At 46.2% G+C, this 18,999-nt stretch overlaps 1 protein-coding gene across 6 annotated transcripts in view; it reads right to left on the minus strand.

Moving 5' to 3' along the window:
• Window positions 1–18,999, minus strand: part of GRB10 (growth factor receptor bound protein 10) — a 205,173-nt gene that overhangs the window by 125,274 nt on the left and 60,900 nt on the right. For 4 of the 6 annotated variants that reach the window (XM_070615608.1, XM_070615609.1, XM_070615610.1 and 1 more), the window contains one exon: window positions 15,497–15,594. The exons of 1 other annotated variant lie outside the window; for it this stretch is intronic. In XM_070615608.1, the coding sequence (XP_070471709.1) occupies window positions 15,497–15,547 (51 nt within the window). In that variant the 5' untranslated portion in view covers window positions 15,548–15,594. Of the gene's footprint in view, window positions 1–15,496; window positions 15,595–18,999 lie in introns of those variants that run through there. One more of the 6 variants, XM_070615615.1, reaches the window with a different exon arrangement.

Genomic DNA, 18,999 nt, shown 5'->3' on the forward strand with positions numbered 1-18,999 from the left:
AGAGCAAACACAGAAATTGAAGTTCACAAATTCCCAAAGCCCGAACAAGAGGCCGCACGTCTTTGCTACAGTGCTGCGAGTCACAACTGGCCATCCTTCAGGAGCCCAGAGACTCACAGGCAAGGAGGTGGAGGTGGCAAGAGAAGGCAGGTTTGCTCTCAGGCTCCCTGCTTCGCCTGAGCACCGCATCTGCCACCAGGCGGTCCTGCCGTGAATGCAGCCCCACGACTGCTAAGGGCTGGCCCTCCAATCGACCCCTTATTCCACATCACTCAGTGTTCTGCTTCCCTGACTCAACCCTGATCCAGAACCCTGCCATCTCCTCTCCAGTCCCCGAAGGAAAAGTCGACTCTTCCAGTATTTAAGGTCTTCTGACTACATCCAGGTCTTTAATTATGTATATAACTTGTTGGGAGGGGTACCACACCGACTAAAATTCAGAACTAGGTAGAAATGACTAATAACAAAGACCAGGGTCTGCTGCCAAGAAGGGGCAGCCATCACTCGGAGAGGTGGGCCTGGAAGTCAGAGGGTAGGAAACACCAACAATTTCACAATTTTACAATTTTACAATTGGTCTGTGTCTTAGGAACTCTAGTGAGAAGTGGGGAATTCCTGCCGATATAATTATTGTGGCTCAGAAAAGGAGCTATTTCAAGTCAGTGAAATTCTAACTAATAAGAAATGTGATGTCACAAACACTCCATTTAGTAAATGACAGCACAATGTTTCTTGCACCAATAACTCTACTGTCCATTCTTGCTTTCACATACGGTTGAAGTTTTTCCAAAGTTCTGAACTTACTGATTTTAAACCCAACTGGTGGTTTCTGTCAAAAATTAAAAGTTGTAATAAATTTGGTAAGGGGCATTTTGTTGTCTCATGGGATCTACTTAACTCTCCAGAGACTGGTCAAGATGCAGGAGGCAAAGGCCCCTGGGATTTTCTCAGGCCCTCTCGGAAGAGCACCCTCCAGCTGGGCACCCTCCACTTGTTCTTGCCCGTCACGGCCATTTGCCCAGGTCGGGGGAGTCAGAGTGCCAGGGACTCCCTCCCTCTTCCTTTCCCAGGAGGAACCCAATGAGTCAGGGTCAGTGAGCACCTTCCGAATGACCCGGTCACTGAGCTCTGCCCAACTGCCCAAACACACACTATTCAGCAAAACAGAACAGCAAATACAGTTGTATAGGTGACGTGACATAGGAAGTACGAAGGCCTCCCGTTTGTTCAGCACATCTGCTCCAGACACAGGATGTGGCCTTTCGCTCTCCATCATTGGTCACTCCCCACCCCCTCACAGGGAGATGTTACTATGATGGCCCACTTACAAGAGGACGATGGGAGTAGCCTGACAAGTGTGTAGGCAACAGTAGGACAAAGCAGGACATCAGATCTTTGGATGTGAAGTCCCACGTTTTCCACCACCCATGCCATTTATTTTCTAGAACACCCTTCCCTTGTGAAAAGGAAAATGAATAGAGACCAAAACACCTACACGTATTAATATAATGTTAACTTGTTAGAACAGTAGGTAAGTAGCTCCTTTACGGACCATCAGTTCTACAGTGACTTAGTCTGGAAATGAGACAACACAGAACCTCTAACTGCTCGGTTAACAATGCTGGCAATCACAACCTTTAAAGTGCTGTGAGAGGATCAGTTAAAATGTGATGCAGGGTATGAGAAGAATCTGATAAACAAACAACAAACTTCCAAATGAAATAAAATGCGTTCTGATTTTGGCCAAACACGACTCCAAGTTCTGGAAAAATGGAAGCGACCCCAGGCTTCCCTCTCTGTCCCCACCCCTACCCGTCACAGAAGATGACTGCATGCACCGAGGCCAAAATGCCACCCACAGGCTGAACCCCTCCTGAGAGGCAAAAGGAATCAGGTCGCCCAGCTACACAGACCTCAAACAAAAAGGACCAAATTTAAAAGCGATCATTAACAAAAGGCAGCGGCATGCCCCTCAGAGCACAGCTTTGAAGCTGGGAGAACTGGTTCAAACCCTGGTATACCAGCCGGGTGATGACAATCCCTCGTCTAAAATGGGGATCACAATCCTGAGACCTCCCTAGTGGAGTGCACAGAGCCACTGCAGTCAAGCGAATCTGACAGCTTCAGCTCGAGCCTTCTCACTTTCTCTCTTAGCACAACCACCCCCTGAAATGTCTACATCCAAACTCAGGCACCAAACCACATGCCGGGCTGTTACAAGGATTAACTGAGACAGGGCTGTCTTTCTAGCAGAGTAGCCAGCACCCCCACACTCTGTTTCCCCAATTAGAAGAATTACCAATTAATGAGGAGAGGGACCTCTTCCTTGAACTTTTTCAACAATCATTTCAGAATTCGGAAAGGGTTCTCACTGTCCTGGTTGAGCAGGAAAAGGCCCCCGGGTTTAATATGATGTAATCCTCAGTGGTGGCTCTTCCTCATTTCGATGTGCCCTCTGGCTAGCAGAGGGCCCAGGGCGAATGGCAGCCTGCGGCCAAGAGTCCGGAGGCAGAATGAGGTAAGCTGGGTCTGGCCCACAGTGCCAGCCTGGGTCCCCACTGCATCCCGCCTGGGTTCCCACACTGCACCTGGACCAGGTATGATAGCTCTTCACAGGTTAGGTGTGTGATGGAGCAGGGAAGAGCAGAGAGAAGCTTGCTGAAGGACACGGCTGACAAGTCAAGGCGGTGCTCCTTTGGGGTACCTTCCATAGAGCTTTGTGCAAGGCAAGTGGCCAAGACAAAAGTGAACAAGCAGCACAGATCCCCGAGCACTAGAAACTCAGTCCTCTTGCCCAAGAGCTGCTTGTCCCTACAAGACAACACCTGGTCAGCCCTGGCAGCAGGGAGGCATGCTGGGTCCTGACCTTGGCGTGGGTCACAAGAAGCTGTTCATCGCATCTTCGTGTATGAAAAAGCTTGTGGTGTCATGAGCCAAATGCTTATCAATTGCTGGTGTGACAAACTCCATGACTGAGCAAAGAACTTCATTCTCTTTGCGTGTTTCCTCATCTGTATAGTGAGGTCTTTGGACCACATGATCTCTGTATTTCTTTTCAGCTCCAAAGCTGATTCTGTATACTACATAAAAATGTTGTGAGGATAATCTATTCCTAGAACCATGGTTAAAATAGTATTATGAGGGATTTCTGTGCTTCCAGTTAAGATGGGATATCAAGGACTAGATGTACCCCTCCCCTTAAATAAAAACTTGAAATACTTTTCATACGTTTGCCAGCAGGCAGCACAGGACAGTACTCCTGAGAGAGAGGAAGCAAATGCAGGGAGCTCTCCCAGTGGCCCACTCGCTGCCTGCACAGTCTCTAATCTGCAGCACAAGGAAAGGGATCTCACACACAGTCTGGCGGTCCTTCTAAGGAGACAGAATTCAGAGTCCAGGGAGGCCGGGGCACAGAGGAGAGTGCTGGAGACCTGCAGAGGGTGCCCTGCAAATTGTTAGCTGAATATTGATTAACGCATGCATGTAAAGAAACTCCACAGGCCAGGGAACGAAGCACGGGCAAGAAGCAGGGAGAACAATCTCCAGAGCTCACAGTGCAGGGCAAAGTCTGTGCTCCCTCCAGCCAGAAAGGAAAGCTCCATGGGACACTGAATCAAGTCCTTAGAAGGGTCTTGCCTCAAGTGAGGGCAAATTAGGTCTAGATTAAAAGCAATTCCAGGCCCAGCTAACAAAGTTTAAAAGCAAGCTTCAAGAGGATCAAAGTGTTTCCAAGAAGACTAATTGTTCCCATAATAAATCCCCCAAATATTTAAAGGGATACCAAAAAGAAATCCAGCACTCAACCATGTAAAACTCACAACGTCTTACATTCAATCAAAAACTATCGGGCTTGAGAAGAAAATAAGATCCATAATGACAAGATAAATCAACCAAGAGAAACAGACCTAGGAATGTCAAAGATGATAGAAGACAAGTATGTTAAAACAACTAGGATAAATACACTCCATGTGTTCAAGAAGGTAAAAGAAAGTATGATCCTGATAAGGCAAGGAATGGAAGACAGAAAATGACCAAATCCAACCTCTAGATATGAAAACACAATACATGAGATGAAAAATACACTGGATGGGATTAACAGCAGATCAGACACTACACCTCTTCTCTACTCTCCTGCCATCCTCATGACAGATCTCAGGACACACCCTGGACTTTCCACTGAGGGCTGGAGAAGCCTGGGGTAGGAGAGCCCCCATGAAGACAGAGCAGTAGAAACTCTCCAGAATGACCAACACAGACAAAATAAAAGATGGGAATATTATGATCAACTCCCCGAAATTATGCCCAAAGTGGGGAGAAGGGGAGGGACTCAGGTTGGGACGAGAGAGAGCTGAGGGTGAACCTAGCACCTTACACATTCTGGCTCTTTGACCTGAGCTAGGTAAGTCAACAGAAGTCTCTGAGCCTCAGAGTCAACAGAGGTAAATTTGGATAATAGTACCCATTTCACAGAGTTTGCTGGGAAGACTGAGTGACAAGTATAAAAAGTCCCAACAGGGACTGTTCAGGCAGCCTAGTAGTCAAGTTCGCCTGCTCTGCTTTGGTGGCCCCGGGTTTGCTGGTTCAGATCCTAGGTGTGGACCCAACACCATTCATCAAGCCATGCTGTGGCGGCGTCCCACATAGAAAAACCAGAAGGACTTCCAACTAGGATATAGAACTATGTAGTGGGGCTTTGGGGAGGAAAAAAAAAGTCCCGACACAAAATAAAGGCCAGTTCCTTTCTCAATCCCCAAAGAGATGACATCCCACTTTGTTACAGCCTTGTATAGGTGGGAGAAAGGGGAGGGTCAAGGGAAGACACATGGAGGGTCTTCACAGTTCTTTCAGAGTTGTACACACTCGAAAAGCAGTTGTAAATGACAAATGCCTAATGAGCGACAGGGTTCCTCCACCTTCAACAAACAGCAAGGGCATCACGGACAGCTGGCCTCCACCGCAGAAGGTCCAGGTGCCAGACTGTGTGCTCCCAGTCATGCCACCAAAAGGAGTTATGCTCCTCAGAAAGGATGGAAGCATGCGTGTGTGTAATGCGTATATCATTTGTACCACGTGTGGAACACAAGCACTACAAATCTAACACATACTGGGCACCGATAATCTACAGACACTGCACCAGCCCTTCCTGTTTCCACCACCGAGGATACAAAATGTTTCTTTATCCAAGAACCCTCCCCTGAGTTATGAACCTTGTTCCTCGGCAGCAGGTCTGAAGAGACCATCTTCCTGGTCCGTGCACCTCCCCCAGGCATTTGAGGAGACTGCTCATTCACATCTCTACCTAAGGTCTCCTCTCTTTCTCTAAAAAGACGTTCCTGGGCTAACAGATCCCTGGATCCATTTAAAATACGACTGTCAGATACAGCTATCTGTTAACCCTTCCCCCAGCACCAGTCTCTAGGAGGAGCTGTGAGGAACAATAACAAGGTCATGTGACTCTACACCAAAACTGCTCAAAATGGACTTGCTGAGAACAAAGCAGACCCAGCCTTGATCACCCCAGCGCATTGACTCCTCTCACTCCAGGGAAGCCTGGAGTCTCTAAAGAGTCCAGCGAAACGCTGACGCTCAGCCTGCACAAATGTTACAGCTCGGCAGACTAAGTGTCAGGCCACCACACGGGATAGGGCTTCCCAAGCCAGGAACCAGAGGCCCGTGCAACAGTGTTCACCAGGTGCACAGAAAAAGATATGACTGATGTAGGGATAAGAGAAAAGGACAATCCATCCCTACTCAAAGACTGGACGCTTGGATGATCAAGAAGATGGCGAACTGACACCGGGTTTGGGGGAGAAGAGAGGCTAGTTTGGGTAACAGGAAGATCAATTAGATTTGAAATTTATGTATTCTGAAGTGCTGGCATTACAATAGTCCCCAGAAATACTTTAGTGAACACTAGTCAGCAATCCTTCAGTTAGGTACCCAAACCAGAAAGAAGAGTCAGCCTCAAACTCGTCCTTATCCACATTCTAACTGGTTACCGAGTCCTGCTGACTGCGACCCATGCTTTTTTCATGGCCACTGCAGCATCCTGAGCACAGGCAACCTCACATCTCGCCTTGAACCACCAACTCTGAGAGTAGCTGAGAAGTGACTGTCATGTCTCAATCGTACCCCACACACGGGAGACAGGATCATGCCCAGGGTCCCGTGAATCTGCATCCTAAACCCTCACTCTACACCTAATAGTTCAGTCTCTGAAGACCACTGACCTAAATTTACTCAAACCAATTTGTTCACTAAGAAGCAGGTTTCATAACACATTAACACCCAGTTCATTGGGAGCCTGAAATACACCACACCCAAGCTGAAAATCCAGCCTGGAAATCCTGAAAGCAGAAATTGCTTTTCACAGTTCTCGGTACAAGAAAGCTTTATGAACCAACGAAAGGAAGTCTGCAATTTCTGATCAAAGTCTGAGCTCAAGGAGGACTATACAATCCTCGCCAGGGCGATGCAGTTCCAGCGTAACCGATCAGAGCTGAGAGACTCAGATATCGAACTCTAGGTCACCTAAGGAACAGAGAAGTAGACCCGATCTTCAAAGACACTCACCCACCCATTCAACGAATATCGACTAAGCACCTAATATAAGGCCAGCACATTCGTGCTTAAAGCAAAGATCCTACCCTCTTTGCTTTACATTTTATTTGGAGAAAACAGATAGTAAGCAATAAACATACCACACAATTTACTTATTTATAATTTAAGGGGGTGGTGCCATGGAATAATAAAAGAAAAGCATACAGCAGTGTCAATAGGGGAGGAGGTTGCAATTCAAATAGAACTCGATGGAAGGCCTGATCGAAAAGGGACCCCCAGCGAAGACCGGGGAGCAGAAGGGACAAGGCGCACAGGTTTCGAAGGGCAATGCCAGCGTGTGAGGACCTCAGTCGAGCCCGAGATGGCAGCCCATGCAAAGCAACCTCAATATCTCCATCCCAATTGTGACTATCCTGAACAATCAGAGTCGATGCCAGTTTCCCTGTGAAATAACCGTCAGAACTAGCTTCTTACATTTCTGTCACACTTTCCAATTTTCAACCAATAATGAAAAGTCTTGTTCTTCCTATGAGTTTATGCTCCTTTTACGGTTTATTTTTTACTTTTTTGAGCTCCACTATCGAGTGATCAAATCCCAGTCCCTCTGTCGTAAGCAGGCTCTGGGGCACCAGAAACAGCAGTGGAGACACCCCGCCCTCCCCCGCCCGGCGGCGGATGCCCTTCCCAGAAAGAACCTTAGCTCCTCTCAGCAAGCCCAGGAGGAGCCCACACCGAGCTGCAGGCAGACATGGGAAATCCACCTACAGAAAAAGAAATGTCGGATTTCCTATCACTTTTCCAGAAAAGTTAAGCAACACAAGCAAAGTGACAGAAAATTCAGTAAGTGGAAATGCTAAAACATCAGCTAAATATTTACTTTCTCCTTAAAAGATCAATTATGGAAAAATAAAGTTAATAACAATGCTAACCTCCAATAATAGCAATTTCAAAAGCTTTTTTAGGCGAGGGTTTCTTCCTAGCTAATACAAAATAATAATAATTTTTAAAAGGTGCCAGTAGACACGTTCTCAGGGTCTCCCTCAAACATGCATAAATATTTAACATGTTCTAGGGGAAGTGCCGAGGTAAGTGTTCACTGTATGATAAAGCTATGACCAGGATGCATTAGTGGCCCCTGTTTGCTGGGGTTAATAACTGGTGCTGGTGAGAACAGGTGAGCAGGGTCCGTCCGCCACCAGGTGCCAAATGAGGCAAAGAGAGCAGAGGACACTGCCCAAAGAAGAAAAAATAACCAGTAACAATAAAAGGATCCACGCATGCCACTGTGAAATTGAGCATGAGCTAGATACGGCACAGGAATACAAGAATATAATTTAGGGGCCCGCCGGTGGCGCAGCGGGTAAATTCGCACATTCCGCTTTGGCAGCCCAGGGTTCACCCGCCGGATTCCGGGTGCAGACGTGGCACCACTTGGCAAGCCATGCTGTGGAAGGCGTCCCACATATAAAGTAGAGGAAGATGGGCATGGATGTTAGCTCAGGGCCAGTCTTCCTCAGCAAAAAGAGGAGGATTGGCAGCAATTTGCTCAGGGCTAATCGTCCTCAAAAAAAAAGAACATAATTTAAACCTAGTTACTACTTTAAAGACCAAAGAAGAAATTAAATAGAGGAAAAAGCTCATGTTTAAATTATTCCATACGCTTTAATAAAAGGAATAATTTCAAGGTTCCCCTCTCTCCCAAAATGCACCATTTTTTTAAAAAAGTTAAAATAGCCTAAAAATTTTTGTCAATCAAAACATTCACTACTTGTTTACAACACATCCTTGTCCTCAGGCTGGCTGTCTGAAGCCCATGCAGGAAGCAGCCACAGCGTGTCCCTCCGCAGCTGAGCACACAAGTTCCACTCGCCCAAATCCGCCGGCCGAAGTGCCATAATAATGCCCTCCACACCTCGGCGACAGGAAGGAAAGAAATGCCTGCTTCATTGAAGTTTAATAAATCGTTAATACCAATACCACAGACTCTCTGCCATATTCAAATATTCTAACATGGTACCAGATCCCCAGCTGTGAACCTGTCCTCAACTTTGTCAGAGAACACAGAAATGGCTCCAGGGCCTCGGGGTGCCCAGGAGCCTCACCCCTCCACAAGGTTGCCATCCACCGCGCTGGCCCACAGGAGGCAGGGACAAGCGTTGCCTTTGTGCTCCAGAGCCCTGAGAAGGACAGCCTTACACCAGAGAAACGGAGTTCTCCACACAGCAGCCAGAGCCTGCTTCCAAAATCCAACCCAATCGTGTCGCCAGGCCCCCTCCACCTCAGCTTCCAACAGTGCAGTACCCACTCCAGGAAACAGGCTGAGATCCTTAACTCTGGCCCAGGAGCAGGGTGACACATAACTCATGGCTATGACCAGGGTGTACGCAAGAGCGAGAGGAGACACTGTTCATAATTACAGAACAGCAAGCAGAATGTGAGTCTGCGATGTGCAAACCACGACGGATGTCAACCTCCCTTAGAAGGTCCAGTTACCTTCTCTGCAAACATGACCCTGAGCCCAGGGGGGAGGTCTGCAGAAAGCACACACTCTTACAGAAGGCAGGGCGAGCGTGGACCCGTGCAAGACGTGACAACCAGCAGCCAGAGTGTAGTGAGAAGATGAGGGGGCCAAGAGGAGGCCAGAGGGGTGGGCAGTGGCCAGACAACACAGGACTTCCTAAGCCAAAGGGACAACATGGATGACGGTCAGTAATTCAGCTGACACCAGAAAACACACACCCAGAACAAGCAAGTACAGGTACACTTATCCTCCAAGCCCCCCACGAGGCAAGTCCTGTCACATTACCAGCAACAAATGTGTGTTTGGGGACGGGGTTGATGAGTGACTGTCTGATATCCAAAGCTAGGCCACCCCCACACTGAGCAGCCCACAAGGCATCCAGGGCCCCGATTCACAATTTCACAAATGAAACCCCCCACCACGGCAACTTTCTAATTCTGCTGGCCCCAAGCCTCCCACCTTTCCAGCCCTTCTGTCTGGCTATGAAATCTTACTCTGGCCTCTCAATCAATCAATTTGGTCTGCAAGCTGGCATCACACACCTGCCCAGCCAAGCACACAATGCCAAGGAGAAGCAGAATGGCAGGGTGGAGAAGGACATGTGTCCCATAGGCCCCGTCCCTGATCTGCAACGTACAAGCCCTGTGACCCTGGGAGCTACCAGCCTCTTCAAGCTGTGGTCCCCTTGAAAGAAAAAATAGACAAAATAACACTTGCACAGCGCTTGCCACAGTATCAGATACAAAATAAAAATAATACACAGAAGGTATTCAATAAATAAAGCTATGAGTGTTATTCAGAAGAAATCTGAGACTTCGAGCCTACACTTAAAAGGATGACACTATTTAAGAAGATGAGCTTTAGGCAATAAAAACAAAAGCATTCTGAATAGAACATGTCTGTCTCTCTAATAAAAAAATACATACTTTTTAAATATTTATTTAAATTTATTCATTTATTTATAGTATTTCATTAAGACATTCTCCCATTTTAACATTTTTGAAATTCAAACATCTTCCAACTGATCCACATTTAAGGATTATACATGATCATCTTTCTCTTTATTTTGACTAAAAAGCTGCCATTAAAATTCACCCTTAATCTTACGGTATTTTGGGATCAAATAAATTCAGTAAGAGCAAAATCACAGGATACAAACTCAATGTTTCATTATGGAAGCTCTGAGGAGAATTAAGTCCATGACAGCTGGACAATAACTTCTCCTCCTCCTCAGTCTCACCATTATTAACACACTCACTCCCCTTCAAAGATATAAACCATTCCTCAGTAGGGGAAATGTCCCTCTGTCTTGACATTCTCATCTGTAAGGGGAGATCAGGAAGGCCCCCACCTCACAGGCTGGTGGGAGGATTAAATGGGAAAATCCAAGTAAAGTTTCTTGGTATGACGACCAGCACATAGTAAGAGCCTCAGTTTTTCATCTGTACAATGGGTATCATGAAGGTCTCATCTCACAGGGTTGCTAGATGGTTAAATGGGAGAATCCAAGAGGAGTACACAGAAGTGCTGAATCTTTTCCCCTCTACCCACCTCCACTGAGTCATGAGCTCTGGGCTATAGAATGTCCACGTTTGACGGTTTTGTCAGGAAACAACGTTAGGTCCCTATTGGTCCCCACAAAGCACACTGTTGACACTGATCCAGTTAGTTTTGCACCTGGTGTCTATCAGGCCAGCGCTAGGAGTCTCTGAAGGGAAGGTGGGCATGTCATTAATCTGGTGTCCCAACATCGAACCACGGTCTGTCCATCATTTATAACACAGCAAGTGAATGAGCAATTAGCCACGTTATTCCAAACATTTAAGGAAAAGAGTGTTACACTGATTCCATAAGTTACAGAAAGTATAAAAACACATGCTATTTCCTAACACGTCATTAACTATCTAGGATTTCAATAATGAAGCCAATTAACTGCAATTTGCCAGATCAGTGAGAAAATGTTTTCCCAAACCAAATGCCATATATTTTTCAGTGAATATTTTACAGTGATTTCAAAGACTTGAAAAGACTGTAATCTCAAACTTACATAGGTATCACAAAAATCACTTAAAAATTGTACTTCTAAAAAAAGAATTCTATGCTCAATCAGAGAGCAGCTCATGTAATGTCAAAATAATAGCTCTCATTTACTGAGGGTCTTTTATGTGCCAAGCACAATGCCCAGCGCTTTGTAAGTGACCTCTGATTCTTACAGTGACATTGTAAAAAGAAAAAATGTACAGAGAATTTAAACAAAGTGTATGGTCATGCAGCTGAATAGTAGTATATTGTCAATGCATTTATAAATTGCCTGCTTTACCTCACAAAACATCTCTATTAAATAGTGGTTGTTACTAAATTAAGAATTATAATCTTAAATGATCTGCAAAACCATTTTCGGTAAATGTCCTATCAGTTGGAACAGTCTCATAAAATAAAAATATGGGATGTTTCAAATGATCTTTGCATTCTCCCACCTCAAGTATAAGAGCTATGACATGGGAAGTTACTGTCCACAAATTTCTTGAAGAAAATGTATTCCAACGAAAATGTCCCTTTGCCAAATTACAGGTGTATAAGGTTAAAAATGCAAGAGCTACAGAATCACTCTCTGACTTAAAAAAAGAACAGTGACAGAGACTTGGGAATGATATTCATTTCCAGAGACTGATCCCAATTGACTATAAGGAATGATGTCATCCTCCAGCTCCTCTGCCAAAAGATGGATGAATCCAGATGTCAGGGCAACCAACAGAAAATCCATAGCTGTATGTGATCGGCAAGCGAAGTCTTACTCAAGGGCTATTGGTCTTGACCCTGTTGCCCCAACAATGAGCACGAGACAAGCGGACATAAGGAGGCCACTGTGGCCTCTGTCCACCCAGAAGACTCATTCGAGCTTTGCTGATGTGGCCTGAAAGCTGCCACGGGCGAGATGTAAACAAAAGAGTGTGGCTGTGTTCCAATAAAACTTTATTTACAAAAGTGGACAGCCAGCCGGATTTGGCCCACGGGCTGCAGTTGGCCAACTCCTGCACTAGAAGGCAGGTTGCCAGCCTGAAGGCTCAGAGATACATAACTAAAATGGAGCCAAAAGATGCAACTTGTGGAAAGCTGGGGCTGGGACAGAATGTATGAAATTTCTCTACAAACGGAGGGTGGGAAATGAGGACCCATTCTGCAGGAATGCTGTTGTCCTAATCCACCGGCAAGCTGAGTCTCTGGAGGGCAGGGGCACAAGGACAGTTTCTACAATGCTTTCCTTCTAACACAAGCCCATGTGCTTTCAATCCACAAATCAGGAAAAAAATCACAACAGTAAAAATAAATATTTGGAATAAATATTTGGAAATTCAGTAGCAATATTAGCAACCTCCATCAAATTTATAGGCAACCGTTTCATTCTTAAAGCACAGCTTAATATTTTGTTCAGATGTTTGTACCCGAATTCATTTTACTTTCTATTTTTGCATGTTTCTGAAGGATAATAAATGTTTTTCTTTACCGTAGTTCTTGTAATAGGCACGCATAATCCCTTCTTCAAAACCCTGGAGGCTGGATGCGGTTGGGAATTAAGAATTGTCTGGACTTGAGAAAGATAATGCAGGGTCCAGGGCGGCCTAGTAATCTGGCCCATCTAGGGCAGAGTAACGGACAAAGCTGGATCCTGCCGTGACATGAGAAATGAAAACCCTTCTCCATTTGGAGCTTTTTGGATTTTAAAACTGCAGACAAGGGGCTGTAAGCCTCTATTTATAACGCCCCCCCCCCCACCGAGATTTCTCATTTCTAGTTGACTAAAATATAAACTCCTCCCTCAGCTCATCAGGCCGGGCATTTCCTCGGCCTGCCCTCTGCCCAGACTGCCCTGCCCAGTCCTGCCTGGGCGCCACCCACAGCTCCGGGCACTTCCTCAGGGAGGCCTTCTTGACCTTCCGGCCTCTCTCTCCCACTGTGCTATTTCATCTGCTTAAGAATTATTACCATTATTCCCAATTACCTTATTTGCCAGTCACCTCACATCTACCTCCCCGAGGAGGACACATAAGCCCTAGGGTTTGTCTGCCTGGCGCAAAGCTGCCTCCCTAGCACCCACACTGTGTCTGGAACCTGGATGTACTTGATCAATAACCAAGGAATTAAAAGTAACAAACCTGAACTGGGTGCCTAAGATGTGGCTGGCCGCATGCTGGGTAATCTCTATGCATTTCCTCCCATCCCCATACAACTCTAACACCATTAAGCCTTTTTGACCAACAGAAAAACTAAGGGACGGGAAAGTTATGTGATTCCCCCAAGGCCACATAACTATGACAACACCACATCTTAAAAGTGCAGCAGTCCATCCGCTGCTCCACCAGCCCCCGCCCCCCACACCCCAATCTGCTGCCTCCGTCTCTAAGCAGAAAGCAGGATAATTAAATGCACACACTAATTTTGGTGCTTCTGTGTACATAAGAAAGTCTACGTATCAGCAACTCATTGCCTGACTGTATCTGATCCAGGCCATGGCTATCAGTGAACAGCTAGAATTAGAAAATTATTTGTATGTTGAAGATCTTAAGAAGAAATTCTTCCCTATAAAAACTTGGAGAAGTATCCAATTGCTGTAATTGGAGATTGCTCAAGAATGGAACTCACTATAAATCATCCCGTTTTCTGAGAAATTCTGGAACTGTCATCTAATTTTCCAGGAACAGAGGATAAATGCTGCCAAGTCTGGTTGCTGGATTTTTACAAGAGTGAGACAGTGCCTTCAAAAGCCACTAAACGCACGACTGAGCACCTCCTCAAAGGGTGACAGAGCATCACTGAGGGGGCCCACCATTTGTCCAATGCTTCCTGGCTCCTGAACAGCAGCCTCGGGCAACTGGGGCAGCATTGACAAACAGTGAACACGTCATAAAGTAAGGCATTGGCTTCAGTTAGCGCTTCTGCCATCTCTGTATGGACCAGCAGAAATCCAAGATGCCAGTGGGTGTGAAGGAGAACTAAGAGGGCCTTCACTCTTCCCTACGTCACATCTGGCCCTGAAGGTCTGCTCTGTACCCAAGTGAAGATGACACTATTCAACTAATTTAACATGGACCGCCCAGGAAGGTTTCCTTGTAGTTCACTGATCCCGTTGTCCTGGGAGTCACGGTGCGAAGTGCAAGGCAGCAGGCTGGGGTGAGAGGTGCACTCTGGGCCCAGACGACCGGCCAAAGCTAAGTGGTCACACGAGAATTGGCCCCATGACCTGTGATGCAGCAGAGAGCTTTAATCAACGGGGGGAGGCAACCAGGGCCTCTTTAAGAAAAAGAAGATAATCCTGCAGAAGGCAGAGGGCGATAGCTGGTGTACAGCTCACCCACTAACCAGGCCAGCAGGTCACCACAAAACTTCACAGTTCTGCAAGGTTTCAGCCCTCTTCAATTTTGGCTTTGTCTCAAATTCAATGATTACAGTGAATGGTATTCCTAATCTTCAGCCTTTCTTCGAAGGTTTCTTTTAGATTGATACCAAAAAAATTAAAAAGATGTCCCTCTGCAGCTGGGATGCTATAGGCAAATTTTCATCACTGTAGCTAAAAGGAGACTTCACAGATTAGGGAGAAATAAACAAGTTTAGAGAAGTGCAAAAATCAGATCAAGGGTGGAGCATACGGAAGGATTTCAAAACCTGGGACTCCTGCTGGATAGACAGAGACCAAAAGAGAGTCGGTACAAGTACTTAAATGATAAAGGACTGACAAGGATAAAGCAAGATTCGCTTGCCAAATCCAAAGAACCAAGGACCACTCCTTCAAACGCATCCCACCACACCGTAAAGCAAATGAAAATCTGTTTCAGTAGATGAAGGAAACTTGTCTAGCAGCCCACAAAGAAGAACTAGAAATTGTAGGAACAGAGATGAACTTGTTCCCCAACAAAACCCCACCTGATGCCATGAGGGTGGGGGAAAAAGGAGTCAATCTGGGGAAAGGCCTGCGTGAATGAAAGGCCAGTTATAGCTAGGCTAAGAAGCCACCCACTAAGAAACGTTTTCCTTCCCGTAAGCACTTCCTTGCCCTGTAAGCTCACGTCTCCACTTGAACATCCCAATATTCGCTATCATTCCAACTTGCCATCTGGAGTTTTAGGGCTGAGCAGGTGACAACACAGTCTCTGCTTCATTGCAGGCAAGTTTGAACCACCATGAAAAAGGATGCCATGGTCAAAGAGGACACAACGATGAGATCTTCCAAAGCAAGGCAAGGAAGACTGTGCAGAACATGCCTGGTCTTTTGCACCGTAGTAGGTGTGAACAGCCCCAGTTCAGGCATTCCTTCTCCACCTGCTAGTAATGGAATGGTTCAAGGTTAGGAACTACATTTGTGCTGCGGCCCTTGGCCAACATCATTTGCCAGAGTCAGACATCCATGCTCACCCATACCTGGTAGTACGGATGGTGCAAAAAGGAATCTGGGCAGCCAGCTAAAGCCATTGGTTCCTTCTTGCCTTCTTCAAATTACATTTACTGCGCTGCAGCACCTGGAATAGAGACAGACTGTGAGAAGCCAAGCCAGAGAAAAAATTCACTACTTACAACTTGTTCAAGAGCGACATGTCTAAATGGGTCATCCTTCGACACCACTTGTAGGTTTAGTTAGGATGTCTACCCAAGGAGTACTAGGTTTTCTTCTAACACGAGGAGATTGTCGCCAACGACAAAACCTTGAGAAGCCATCTGTGTGGTTACAGGGTCTGTGGGATACAGGGGCACTCAGAGGGGTGAGGGTGACATTGACCCACGGAATTTAACTCACATTCTCAGCAGTTCCCATGAATCGCTTGAAATCCCATGACGACTTTACCATACCCTGGGAAATATGAATATAGACTAATTCCACAGAAGTGCTGACGGGGTATGTGTGTGTCACTGGGGTCCTCTGAGTACCACTTGCGTAAATTCTGGCTCTACTGGCCATAGCCAAGAACAAACCACAGTTCTCAGTGGGCACCAAACCACCACATATTGATTCAACACTCTTCTCGCAGGCCACGGTTTTGTAACTACAGTAGCCCTCCCTTGTCCTCAGTTTCCCTCTCTTCCGTTTCAGTTATCCATGGCCAACAGCAGTCCGAAAATATTAAATGGAAAATTCCAGAAATAAACAATTCGTAAGTTTTTAAATTGCGTGCCATTCTGAGTAGCGTGATGAAATCTCTCACTGTCCCACTTGATCCTGCCCAGGAAATGACTCATTTCTTTGTCCAGCGGACCCACACTCTATTCGCCACCCGCCCATCAGTCACTTGTAGCCATCTCGGTTATCAGATCGACTATCGGTATCGCAGTGCTTGTGTTCAAGTAACCCTTACTCAGTGACGGCCCCAAAGCACAACAGCAGTGATGCTGGCAATTTGGATATGCCAAAGAGAAGCCGTAAAGTGCTTCCTTTAAGTGAAAAGGTGAAAATTCTCGACTTAATAAGGAAGGAAAAAAATCTGTATGTTGAGGTTGCTAAGATCTACAGTAACTTTTATTACGGCGCCTAACTTATAAATTAAACTATCACAGGTATGAACACATAGGAAAAAACATAGTATATATAAGGGTTTGGTACTATCTGTGGTTTCAGCCATCCACCGGGGGTCATGGAACGTACCCCCGAGGATAAAGGGGGACCCCTTTACAATCTTCGAGAACATTCTCATGACACTTTCCTGACTTCTACGTGAGCTACAAGTAACATTAGCTACATTAAAATACATGTTTGGCTCCTATAACAAGCCCCTAAAAAGCAGGAAACAGATATCTTGTCTTTTTCTTTTTTTTTAATCTGCCGTGGCATAAACTGCACACCTAATGCACACGAAGCAGCCGTGGCAGCCCTGGCACTGCCTCTGACGAAGTCCCCTCCCTTTGTCACCTGCATCAGGGATCAGGGGGATCGGGAGCCTGGCCTCTGGAGGATCAGCCCTCTGCCTTCAAACACAAAAAGCTGCTACTCACAAACAAGAGACTCCCTATGAAGCGAACTTCTCTAAGATATGTCTTTCCTTCTAAATCTTAGCAGAAATTAAGAGTTTCATCCCCATGAGGACAGAAGACTCTATTACAAGTCACACTTTGGAACGCAGTGGCTGGATTACAGAAAGAGAGGGGAACCAGTGTCAGAAATCATCAGCGATGAAAACATTTTCAGGAACAGCAACATTCTCTAACATTCTCTGTCCCAATCAATCTCAGAGGTGCCAGGGACCCTTTGGCTCCTCTCCAGCCCAGAGAACAATTCACAATTCTTGGCAACATGAGGCTTTCTTGGGCCCCTTCACTTGTAGGTGTTGTTCCAGCTATGTCATCAGCTAACTCTTACTGCCCTTTAGTTATGAGCTCACAGATCACCTCCTCCAGGAAGCCCCCTCAGACTGCCCCTCACCAGTCACCACCCAAGATGGCTCAGTTAGTGTCTACTCTGGGCTCGTGGGCCACACCCCAGGCTTACATCCATCCTTGTATCTGCCACACTGAATTGTAAATGCTCCTTCTTGGTCTCACTCCCCTCAAATAAACTGTACACTCACTGGGAGCAGAGGCTCTCTGTGTTCCAGCCCCCAAGCCTGACCTTCAGTAAGTTCCAACAGAGAGAGACTGCCTGATTCTGTGAGGCTTCACTGGACTATCTGCATCCGGATCCAAGCAGGACGAGTTTCACAAAGGGCGCTCTAGTAGTCATCAGCATCGCCCAGAGCAGGGAGAAAAAACAACTCCAAGAAGGCCACACCCCCACATCCAGGGGCCACATAGGCGGGACCACCCGTCTCTCCTACATCCCCCCGCTGTGGAGGCCCAGGGACAGGCAGGCACCCGGTGCTCCAGAGCACAGCTCATCTCTGAGGCTGCATTTCAGAGGAGCAACAACAGGGAACAGTGACAGGAACCTCCACAATGAGGCAACAGCGGAAAGGAACCTAGAGGCTATTTCCCCCTGTTATGCACAGGGGCCTGGAAGGGCTTATTTCCCTGAAGTAGTTTTACTATGAGGAAAATAAGAAAAATGCAGAAAGTGATTCACTTCTCTCAATGAAAGAAAGGCAAACCAGGAAGAAAGGAAAATGGAAGAAATAATACAGGCAAGAAACTGTCCAGGACCAAGTACACGGGACACTGGGAGCTGTCATCACATCAGAATTGATACTGCAGAAAGCACAATCCATGGGCGAGAAATTCCAGAAACATGAAAATAGCCCATGAAGAGAATGAACCAAATCTAATGATAAAACAGTGACCAAGAAAAGAGAACTGAGGATGCAGAGAACAAAGGCCAGTTATGAGGGAAGACCAGGCTTCCAACCTGAAAAGGACCAGAAATTGGCAAGGGACAGGGGTCCTCACATTTCAGACATCTGCAGCAAAGTCGAGATCCCAATCTAGTCACAGTCTGACTTTTTTAGAATTCAGACATAAAAGACTCATGGAAGTTTCCCAGAGGAAAACTGAAAGACTCAGGTAGCACATTAGGACATAAAATTAAGGATACTAATTCCACTAACCAAAACAGCAAAAAAAAACAAGACAAGACCTGGTATGAGCTGAACTGTGCCCCTCCCCAAATTCAATTACTGTAGCCCTAACACGCAGCATCTCAGCATGTGGGTGTATTTGGAGGGAGCATCTTTAAAGAGATCATGAAGTTAAAATGGGGTTAGCGTGGGCCCTAATCCAATATAAGAGGTTGGGACACAGATACACACAGAGGGAAGACCGTGGGAAGACACAGGGAAGAGACGGCCATCCATAAGCCAAGCAGACAGCCCTCGGGAGAAACCACCACTGCTGACATCTTGATCTCAGACTTCTGGCCTCCAAACTGTGAGAAAATAAATTTCTGTTGTTTAAGCTGCCCAATCTTTGGTACTTTGTTATGGTGATCCTAGAAAAGTAATGCAGAC

Source organism: Equus przewalskii, chromosome 4, assembly GCF_037783145.1.
Source record: "Equus przewalskii isolate Varuska chromosome 4, EquPr2, whole genome shotgun sequence".
NCBI classification, from domain to species: Eukaryota; Metazoa; Chordata; class Mammalia; order Perissodactyla; family Equidae; genus Equus; species Equus przewalskii.